The sequence below is a fragment of the Nothoprocta perdicaria genome, unplaced genomic scaffold (genome assembly GCF_003342845.1).
Source record: "Nothoprocta perdicaria isolate Ctin4 unplaced genomic scaffold, notPer1 scaffold_83, whole genome shotgun sequence".
Lineage (NCBI taxonomy): Eukaryota > Metazoa > Chordata > Aves > Tinamiformes > Tinamidae > Nothoprocta > Nothoprocta perdicaria.
In genome coordinates, this window is record NW_020456121.1 from 710412 (window position 1) to 722190 (window position 11779).

The following is an 11779-nucleotide window of genomic DNA, read 5'->3' on the forward strand; positions in this document are numbered from 1 at the left end:
AGTGCCTGTCCAAGTTGCAGATTCTCAAACCAAAAATAGTTCTCTATGGACTGTAAAGAAAAAAAAATAGTTAACAGTTTTGAAATTGCTCAAATTTGAAGTTTCTTGATTTCTTTTTRAGTTTAGACATGCCAAAAACTACAAAAGGTGACAAAGTAGAAAAATCATTTTAATATTTTGTGCTTCTGTACATCAGAGAGAACTAGGGAGATTCAGGTTTGAAAGAGTTCCTTTCCTTTGCATCTCATTTCACAGGACAATTTGGACTTCACACTGGCCTTTTTTTGGATTCAGAATAGTGATGTAATGGACATGTTAAATGCTGGTTGTGGATTAAATGTGATTGCAACCTGGATTGCAGAAATGCTTCTCAGATGAGAATCACTTCTCATCTGAGCTTCACGTTTCATCTGAGCTCAAAACCAGAGTTTCTTCCCAAAAAGCTGGCAATTCAAAATGATAAATATCCTAGTGCTTCATTTCCTTTCTTTATACTGGAATCACAAGAGATTCATGCAATAACCTGTAGCTGTTTTATGGAGGTATGGTTCAAACTACAATGATTTCATTTTTTAAATTGATTGACCCTCCAGAAGTTATGAAACACCTCTGTACAAGTGTAAAGATTCTAAAATCTGATTTATGAAAGAGATTATAAATGAACAATCTCTCCARTGAAATGGTAAAGGCCATTTCTATCAGATTTCTAGCCCTCCATCACAAGTCTCTTCCATTGGGTTTTCTTCATCTCTCGCACCTCTCACCCACCTCTCTGTGCTGCTCTGAGATCCTCTCATTCTGAATCGTTGCACATGTGCTTTTCTCCAATTCACCTGCTGCAGTGGAGTAGAGCAAGGAGTAAACCCTTCCATGAGCAATTTTCTCCTTTAGCTTTCTTCTTATTCACTTCAATCCTGTATTTGCCACTAGTCATGACAGCAACAGTACTAGACAGCATGCTTACACCCCTCTAAAATTTGTTCACCCTTTAGCAAGTACAAATTAAGGCTCAAACTGCAGAGCCGACCACTGTGGTTCGGTAGCAACTGTGCAGTCAAGATCAGAATCTGACACATGAGCGTGTGTCCTCATCTAGGAAGTTGATGGTCATAATATTCCCATGTGCAACTCTACCAAACACTTGCTACTCTGAAATCAAACTGTTGGGGTATAGCATTCATAATTCGTATTTTATTTTACTAATTCACATATTTTCTTCCCTTTGTAGAAGAGCTTGTGAAAAGTGATGATGAACAGCTGAAAGACCAAAGCAGAAAATCCACAGATGCCCAAATACAAGAAGAGACAACAAGGACACAAAACGAGACTAGTCAGGAAAGCAATGAAACAACGTGCCCTCCCAGATCCATCGTCCTACAAGTAATCTCTTTTGACACTCCTCTTCCTGAATCTGACTCAGAAAAATGCACTAACTCTGATCTGAACCAGAAGGATCTCATGGAGGCCCAGCAAGAAACGCAGAGCACAGACCCGCTGAATGGTAATAGTTCTTCACAAAGCACCAGTCAGTCTAATGAAGCTGTCCAGGGAGAAGCTGCAGCAGTGTCCAATACCTCTCTGTCAGACATCAACAGTGGTAAAATATCAAAATAAGGTGTTGTATAAATCTCCAGTATAAAAAAGCTTCTTTGGGCATATGTTTTAAAACCACCAAATAAAGGGCATCTGATAAAAAAAAAAAAAAAGTATCATCTTTTTGATATTAGTTCTTTGATAAGTAATAGGAAATCCTTTTTCTAAACAGCAAAGCCTGGGTGGAAGAATATTTTAAAGTTATTTAAAGATGCACCTATGCAATTAAATACTAGTTTGATACTGAGAATCATACCATGAGCTATCAACATTTTCTCCTTGAATATGTACTTCTGGTATTGAAATGCATCTCAGTTTAGGCACTTAATGTGACTTTGATTTGGTGAAACACATCCCTTTTTACTAAAAGTAACATGAGTTAGAAAATTGCATCTACTTAAAGTGATCAAAGGTAAGTGATACAGGCATGGGAAGAGGTTCTATTAGTAAGAGAGGTCATTTTCTTGACTGTAGATTGCAAGATTGTAGATTGGGACAAATGGAACAGCTAAAAAAAACTCTTCCAGCACTGATTTTTTGGATTTTATAAGTGCAAGGATTTTCTCACAAGCCGACCAGTGGCTTAGTATCTGGTGACTGTAAGGCAGTGTGAAAATGTCCAAGTGATAAGAGTAGGCATTTTGAAAGTAAGAAAAAAGGCACCATAGATTTTTATTCTCATATGATCTTCATGATAATAAAAGCTTTGAGTTATGAGGGCAGTAAGAGTAATTTTCTTCACTTCTGATTGAAAGGCTGAACTCATTCATGGATTTATGGGAGTGAAACTTGCGAGACTGGGCCAGAAGCAGAGAGTTGCCTGAGCAGCAGCTAGAAATAACTGTACAGATCAGCATTTACCTGATCCAGATATGTTAAGATCCAGAATATGTTATTTCCTATTTCAAATATATTTTTCACAAAAGTGTGGTAAATTAAAATCCTGTGTTAAGTGCAAAAGATAAATTTTCCAAACAAGAAAATCATTTTTATGTATTTAATATTTCGTATCTCTGCTTCAGTTTTCTTGGATGGAGAACGTTGCACATTATAAAATCTTATGATTTCACAGAAATCGTACTTCCCAATAGAAAATAATGAAACAAACATGTTACTTTTCTGCTTGAATAACCAAGAAGAATGTTTTGAATTGGCATATTAGACATTTTAAATGGATGCTATCGCATAGACAATCACATTTTGCTAACGGGACGTACTCTGCCCTGCGTCGTGGCTGGCAGGAACGGAGAAGCGCGCGCTGCTGCGGGAGCTCCGGCCGAGACTGAGAGCCATTTTTCTCTACAACATCTTTGTTCCTTCCATAATCTCACTTCCATTTAATCAAATGTTACAAGATTAAGTGGAACTATCATAAGGTGATTTTTTTTTTTAAGTGATGATTTTTCTTTTCTCCTGAGTGATTTATTAATTAGGTCATTAACTTTAAAAACTGCTTATGTTTAATTAAACAACTTAATGTTTTAATGATTTAGAAAATGCTAATTGGTGCACTTTCAACTTTTTACTCATTTTGATTGCCACATTAATCCTTAATATCCGAATGTGAGGAAGATAATAAATCTGCAATAAAAGAGATTATGGGGAACTTCTTTCCCTGTGACAGCAGAAGAGTACCCAGTTGCGTGCAGTAGTCAGCACTGAAAGCCCTGAGGATAACTGTACAAAACAGCAGTGGACAAATCCACCCGTGTGACGTGCAGTTTTATTCACGCTGTCACAAGCGACGGCAGCGTCGGTCCCTGCTCGGTCTGGCCTTGCTGCTGGGTTTGGGCTCCCTCTGCCTTGCACAACACAGCACGGTGGTGCAGGAGGCTGCGGCTCCGCACACGGGATGCAAACAGTCAATCCATGCACGGGATGCAAGCAGTAAATACCTGAACAGAGCAAGGCTGGGAGCCCACTCCGGATCCGGGGAAGGAGCCCGATCCAGGGCAAATGGTCTTAAAAGAGTGCACACAAAAAGGGTAGCGATGACAGGATAAAAGTCAGGGACAACCATTTAGTAGGCACAGCTGACATACAAAAACTTAAATGGTGATCTGAAGAAAGTTATAGATGTTTTAGAAATCAATATTTAGCTTTTATGAAAATTAAACAGCTTCTGCTTACAAGTCCTTCACAAAGCTCTCCTATCTCCCTTCTAAACTCCTTCTAGCCACTAAGTATAGAAATTAAATATTTAGATGAATAGGTTTTACTTTAGTAAAAGTAAAATTCTTTAGAGAATCTTTGAGAGCCAAGAGTCTACTATTAACCCACACTAACTGCAGAATGGAAAGCAACATGGGAATGAAGAGAGGGGGAAAAAATCCATACCACAATTCTTATTATTTATGGTGGTGCAAAGACGATAACCAGTAATGGCTATTAATTTTCTTCTCTCCTCATTCTCTTCTGTTCTTCTCTCTCTCTGTTTTTTAAACTGCAGATCCCTTCTTCAACTGCGACTCACTGTTTTTCTGTTTTCCTTTCAGATTGCATATCCTTTATTTTCTTCTTCAGCTGCTTGTACTGCAATATCTCTTTGTCTCCTGCCATTCAGAAGTCTCCCTCTTGTACTTATTTTAATTCAACCTTTCCCTTCTTTCCTRCTCATCTTCTCCACTTCTCAGTCTTCTGTGCTTTTCCTTTTAGCACATTTTAAATGTAGCATTAGTAGTCACTGGTGGGAACATTTGCTCAGTTGGATAAACTCAGCAATTACTCTGTAGTTAGCAAATAATGCTACAACTTTGTCACCTTCCACCCATGCATATGGCCACTGATCATTTTAGAATTTTCTCAGCTGTAGACATTATTTAAAAGCACTCATGGAATAGTTTGAAATCGACTCAGTTTGAAAACTACTTGTGTCATTTCTCCTGTATGACTGAATTGGAACTTGACATTGGCATCTTTCATTATCTAAGAGAAACTTTCCCCTAATTTGAGCGTCTAGAGTGAAGAGGATTTAAAAGCACTTCTCTACAGAAGGTGGACGTTCAGTAAGTTGGAAGATACAAAAAACCCCACTTTATTAACATTTACTTATGTAAATGTCATCATATTTTCATTTAATATTTTAATCTACTGCTTACATTCTATGTTTTGCCTTATGAATAAACCATTATGATCAGTCACCATAATCACTCTGGTGAGAAAGAAAGGAAGGACCAAAACCCCAGTTTAGCCAAAGGGAAAATAATTCCTTTCTGAATAAGGCTGTACAGATTGTGTGTACTTGGTTGACTTCCTAACTCAAGATCTCAATAACACTTCTTTATCTTCCAGATGAGCCTAAACACTGCAAGAAATCAGAAGACATAGTAAAATCCACTGAGCAAAACCCCGCACTGATCAGCAACTAGACTTGATATTTCTTAAAGGCTTCTGACATTTCAGGGAGGAGAGGTAATTTTGTCTTTTGGGGTTTTTTTTTAACCATAACCATATGGTTAATAATAAACCATAAATATTTGCTTTTTTGATATTACGATCTGATCCAATATTGGATTTATTAGAAAATATAAAAATTGGGTCAGACGGCACCCTACTTTCTGTGCTTCCTTAAAGAGCCTCAGTTTAATACAGAGGAAAAATGATACTTTTATATGTCTGAATTATCAGGCTAAATAATTACATGCTAAACAATTAAACATGRAATATTCTGAATTCACATATATTAAATACATGAGGTAATAATAGTAAAATCTTACATGTTTATGACTTTTCTTTTGAACTCTGTTTCAGGAGCAAAAGAAGACCACTAACAGTTCCTACTCCTGTTCTTGCTGAGGCCGCTAATCCATCAAGTTCCTCTTCAATTATATCGTTCTATGGAGAATGATTGGACAAAACTATTGAAAATGTAAAGCATAAAAACCTGAGCTGGTTACTCCACACACTAAATAACTCAAAATGTCAGTTGTAGTTGTTGCTGTTTCTGCTTCTGTTCTGCTTTCTGAAACTAGCCAGAATACTACTTTTTTCAGCCAAGGTTGGACCTCATTTTACTGCATCACTGAAACAAGACATTTTCAGCTAAGCATGAGACATGTAAAATACATGGGTCTGTCTGCACTGGATTGCTCTTCTGTGGCACTGCTACTGGCAGTAGGGATTGCAAAATCAAAGCACTGTTAGAGATACTTGTTCATGCAGCCATGCTGCATGCAGCATTGACGCTCTCCTGATTAGCTTGCTTAGAGTATCTGGAAATAAGAAATAAATTGTATAGGGAAGCTCTAGAGTTATACTGATCAGCGCACATGGATGACAACTCTATCCCACTGCTCTGGAGACCTCGTGTTCAACAGAATCAGTATCAAAATATCTCCTTTAAATTAATTAAGTAGCACTCACTGTTCAGACCCAAACTTCTCAGTACTGTTTCCTGTAGTATTTAGCAAGAGCTTGGCACTGGTGTCCACCTTGCCACGAAGCTGGCCATCGACAGCTCTGTAAATACGTGATAAATTGCTTCCCTTCAGCAAACACTGAGTTGCCTCTCTGGCAGAACTGGAAGGAGACACCGAGGCCTTATGCCATGGTTTTGTTCCAATGCAAAACTGACCACTTGGATCCTGCAAAAATCTTTCCCATGGAGGATCCTCCCTAATCACACCCGCACGCAAGACCCGCACCCCGCAGATGTCTTCCTTTGCGAGGCAGGAGAAGAGCCCTGCACACACGGGCAGCTCCCCCGGGCAGCCCCAGCCCTGCAGCCTCGGCGGTGCCCAGGGASACCCTTGATGCTCATGTGTGCTTGGTGCTGGGTGCGAGCGGTGCGCGGCAGCCCCAGGCGCCGCAGGCAGCCCGCGCTGCTCGGCGGCCGTGCTCCCCGCCTCGCCGGGCCCCGGCCCGGCTCTGTGACCCACACCTCACGGGCCAAGGGGTCTTTGCCCTCAGCCAGCGTCCCCGGAACAGGACTCAAGCGGAGGGACGGGTGACATTCCCGCTATGCAGAGGCCGCGTGCGCTCGAGACACGCRCTGTTCAGCTGCTGCTTCAGGGATCCCACCGCAGCCGAGGGTAACGCGGGCGTCAGACTCCGCCTCGGGAAGGGCMCGTCTCCTCTGGACTGAATACAGAAGGATAAGACAACACCTTACACTGACGGACACCTGGGCGTCCCAGCTGAGTGACGGCCTCTTTTCCAAGAGCCGAGCATTTGCCATTGAACTGGGAATGCTGCAAGCTCTTTGCTCTGGGATAAGGGCATGCCAAAAGGTRGAATTCATGCCATTCAATATGTAAGCCATATACACGCTATGCATATTCAGTGTGCATAGTTTTAACTTAAGAAATGTTTGTGCATATAAGATGTAAAAAGTGCATTTAAATCGTTTTGTGTATCTAGTCCAGGGCTTGTATTTAGCATGGACAAATTTCTGTACAGTGCGGTTAACGAATGAAATGTTAACAAATTAAATTGTATTATAAATGTTATAATGCAACTGATATTTTTTTGCTAAGAGTTAAGAATTTATATATTCTCTGCTAGTGTTTGAGCGAATCATTAGTAGCCTGAATCCCTCCATGCACCTTGCATCCCTTTCTGCAATGTTGGACTTTTTTTCCCCTTTATAAAATTATATAAACTCTCTTTTGGTTTCTTATTGCCATTATGACAAGAGAAAAATGTTGGTCATGTCAGATCTTTTATAGAAAGCTGTAAATTGCCAAATGCTGTGGCAGTGAAAAGTTTTCTTGTTTAAAATGTGAGAACTTTGATTTTATGCTTTTTATTTCAAAACATAGCACACCTTATTTCAGATAYTTCCCACTGACTTTGGAAAGGGCAGAAGGTGGCTGATACCTGTAAATTTGATTTAACAAGCTATCGCTTTGAGCAAGTGTTCCTTCAACACTGCAAGTCATGATTTGTTGAGATTTGGAGCAATCCGAATTTGATGTCATATTGTATTTTCAATTTCAGACTTTTTCCATAATTGGACTAGGCTTCTTTTTTCCTCCTCTGTCCCACAGTGTTTTAGATACTCTGCAGAAGAATAGGAGCAGCGTTTGCAACAGATCCTGCCGAGGACTCGGTGCCTCCTGGCGGGACCGGGTGTCCTGCTCTCACAGGCAGCCCCTTCCCTGCCCGCGCAGGAGCCGGGAGGAACGCGTGGCCTCACAGGGAGCCCTCAGGGCTGCACAACCGAGTCATTAATAGAGAAGTGTCATTTGCCTATAAATAATCCTACTCGCTCATCTGCTTTCAGTTTAATCGCTGTGGTATGTGCTATTGAAATACCAAAAGAAGGCAGATTTTCCTTTAATACCAATTATATTTTATTTCTTTCCTCTTCTATTCCTAACAAGTTTTTCTCTGGAGTTGACCCGAAGTTTAGCATATTGTTTATATGAGGAGTCATTTACTTTGATGGAGAAGTCCAATATAACCCATGTGAGTTACTTAGGGCTGAAACCTTGAGCAAAATGTGCATTCAATTGGCAGAAAGGCTTCTTGTTCGGCCTCCCCCTGAACAAAACGTTCACTCGGAAACCTGTAAGGCTGCGCTACCGAAACACTGCATGGGGCCATAGGAAATGGTGTTTGTATGTGCCTGTCTCCTGCAGCATTATGGGCATGCATCCCTGCACACTGAGGAGCCATAGCTATAGATTAGCCCTCAAAGGTTTTATTTTGTATTTTTATCTTGAGATATCTTACAAATATATTATGTAGTCTTGTTATGGGTTATGATTTAGCCAGTATTTTTTATTTAATTTTCAACAAGKCAACCTATGACTGAGTGTTTCTATTCTGCTGTACTTGTCGGTATTTCCTATGATGATATTCCTAAATAAATTTGATTTGAGGGCACAGATTGCGAAGCTCGTGAATATGAGTTAGGAGTTTGCTCGTGTGCACTCGACTGCCTTTGAGAAGCGAGAGCAGGGACGGTTGTCAGCGAATCTTCCCCGTTTGCGGCTCCAGGCAACTCGCTTGCATCCTCTTGAAAATAACTGCTTTCCGTGAGCCTTGTCATCTTAGCCTGCAGCTAAGATGTAGCTAAAATATCCCTCACATTCAGAAAAATCATAACCAAAAGAAAAAAAAAAATCCAACAAGAAGAACACCACACTTTTTCTGCTATGGTGGTGATGCCCCATTGGAAACAGTTGTGCTAGAGAATCGGAAGTGGCTCCATSGCACATGCTAAACTTAATCAGGGGACCTCAGTGGAGCAGATGTTAAGGACCCCATGCCACTCAAACTGCAAACAGATGGAAGGAATCCCATTGACTTCCACTGGTATCGAAGCCTCGCAAGGTAGGTGATGGGATAATCAAAGGTACATTCCTTGTGTTTCCCTTTCCTGCTGCTATCAGTTTTAAGCTATAGGCTCAAAGGGCTTTCTTTTGTTCTTAAGTTATGACAGGAGTCAAATAAGCAAATTAACAAAGAAATCAATATTTTAACTAACTATATAGTCATTGTGTGAGAAAAATAAAAGTGTAATTAAATATTTTAACATTCTTCCACTGTGACCTAAAAAGACTGCAGGTTGTACTTCATCTATTTGTCTAAGGGAAAAGTGAATCTGATTTTAAAATAAGCTTTGAAAATTACATCTTTGAAAACAAAAATGTGGAGGAGAAAATGTGGATGAGGAATGTCATTTAATACTTCCAGCTTAAGGTAAATGTATGGAGAATAAATACATAGTTATCTAAATAGAAAAAAAAAAAGATTTTCCTTCATCATTTAGATAATTTCCCTGGGATATGACTTTACTTACCTAGTATTTGTAACTTAATGTTTAAATAAGGAGAAAATACTTGCTATTTACTTAGTTTCAAATGGATTTTTTTCAGCTGATGCAACTCGCTAAGTCCAATTCAACAAGCCAATGGTTGAAGGTCACATAGATGTTCTGTCAGGTTCTCATGACTGTATATATAAGAGACCATCCAACTTCAAACCATGTTTAATTCCTCTCTGTAAGTTACACTTCCTCACTTCGATACCGCCACCCTTTGAGAGAGAACTATATTTTTCTCTCCAGTCAAAAATGAATGTTAACCTTTATCTTTAAGGGTACTCCATTAGTTTACAATTAGAGTGTGTCAAGTATTGTAATATCCATAATATGCTATGCAGTATATGATGCACAGTGCATCTTTATTTTAGTATTCCTGTCTGAAAGAGCCCTATGCTATTAGTCACAAGGTGGCTTTGGTAGAACTGGGAGGGTTTAAMCTGCAGCTGTAGGCAGGTCTGGGGGATGCACTTGTGCTTTCATATAAGTTATGGGTGCAAGATCAGGTCTATAGAGCTGGAATCTCCAGCAAAATGCAAATKAAAAACAGCACGAGCAATTTAAATATTATTTATAATTGACCTTCATGCCTGTTTTTAATATTCAATCTGCTGAATGTTTAAAAAAAAAAAGCAATTAAAAGACCCATATAATGTTAAAACCCTTGATAAATGTAATAAACACATGACATATTCAAAAGAGAGAATCTATGTCCCATTAGGAGAGAAAAAGAAAGATGAGAGCAACATATGGCAGTATAATTAGCATGATTAGGGAAGCACATCAACAGAATTTATGCTGCAGGGAAAATGTAATAAGAAACCAACACACTTTCCTCATTGCCTGGAAAACTGCAAATATCGCGCTCTGAAAAGGAGAAGATGTAGAAAGGCTCCCTGGCATTTAAAGCTGTAACTTGTGTTCTTCTGTCTTTATTAAAGAGGCACACGGCCATCTGTAAACCATTTATTTTTTGCAGCGTTCACATTGTCCCTTTGCTTTGATTAATACGCAGCAATATTACACCTCAGCTGCTTTTCAGAAAGATGCTATTTTGGAAACCTAATTAATACTCATTGCGCAGTGAGCTCAAGGTGTTCGTTAGTGCCAGATACTGAGTCCTTATTTGTTTCTCATTATGTGGTGAGTATTGCTTCTCAATGCCAACGTTTTCCTTTTGCATTTTGGAATAACCTTTCGACACCTCCCCTCCCCACCGCCCTCCCGGCTTCGGAGGAGCGACCAGCACCTGCCGTGGATTTTGCAGCGTGCCCATTGCGCCTGTTGCAAACAACCGCGCGGGTTGTTTGCACCGTTAGAGCGTGTGGAGGCCCAGCAAATATTGCTGCCATTTGGGCCACAGCAAAAAGCAAGATTCAGAAACTTGGCAGTGCAGTTTGATTTCCCGCTTACCACTAAGGGTCAGTATGTACTAAGCAAATGGGACATTATAAATGTGAAGCATAATGTGCTTGATTTAATAGTGGTACTGTGAAAAGTGCAGGAGATTAAGAACAACTCTCTCCCCAGCCCCTGCAAACCTATAGCAGGAGCAGGCCTGCTGTTAACATTGAACTTGTATAAATTCAGTCAGACAACTTTGCTGCATGCACAGACTACCTAGTAACAAGTTCCCAAATTTCTTGCTCGAGATTTGCCTGCCRTGCTGGGCTAAACCTCCCTGGAGAGGCACAGAGCAAGCACAGCAAAGCGTGAGAGGCATTGGGTGCTTGTTTTGTTGCCGAGCATCACGCCTCATAGGAAGAAGTCAAATTAATTGCGTGGGTCAGGAACCAAGACACTACAGAAACTCTCCTTGCAGCTCGAGGAAAGGGAAGAGCTATTGGAGAAGAAAAAAAAGAACTCCTTTAAATAAAGCAGGTTTTGAGTCCAGCCCTACCAGCAGAAAGCCTGCCCTGTAGTGCTGCCTTGGGCTCTTCAGGAATAAGAAGCCTTATAAAAAGCCCATCTTTCACATAGAGAAAAAGTGATGAAGCCAGAAATTCAACAATGGATAGGAGGATGACACATGGTTTCCTGCTATACACTGTATTTTCCCAGAAGAAAGCTTAGTGCTGGCCAAAACCTGTGGCCATTGCCAAATAAAATTCCTCTGACTTAAGTGGAAATTATGCTTTAGGAAGGGCTTTTTAATCTTGGCCTTTACTTCAAATCTATTTAAGCATTATCTGGTTTTGCACCTGGAGAATAACCAACTCATATCATCCGCTAGGTGAAGCAGGAGAGCTGGTTTCCAAGAACTCTATTAGCACAAGATCTCAGTAAATTTCTCTAAAGGGAAGAGCTTATCCTGAAATAAGCAGCATAACATTAGAAAACAGCAAAGCTGCAAAAATGTAGTAAAAAAATAATAATAATAACTTTAAACTACTTCACATTCACCTGATAAGGGATACT

General features: G+C 40.0%; 1 protein-coding gene across 1 annotated transcript in view; it reads left to right on the forward strand.

The window, feature by feature from the left end:
* PDE1A (phosphodiesterase 1A) overlaps window positions 1-6237 on the forward strand; it is a 165876-nt gene extending 159639 nt beyond the window's left edge. Inside the window, exons 19-21 of the mRNA XM_026052083.1 lie at window positions 1229-1501; window positions 4885-5004; window positions 5344-6237. Coding sequence (XP_025907868.1) covers window positions 1229-1501; window positions 4885-4961 — 350 coding nt within the window. The 3' untranslated portion in view covers window positions 4962-5004; window positions 5344-6237. The remainder of the gene's footprint in view (window positions 1-1228; window positions 1502-4884; window positions 5005-5343) is intronic.
* The last annotated feature ends 5542 nt before the right edge of the window (window positions 6238-11779 follow it).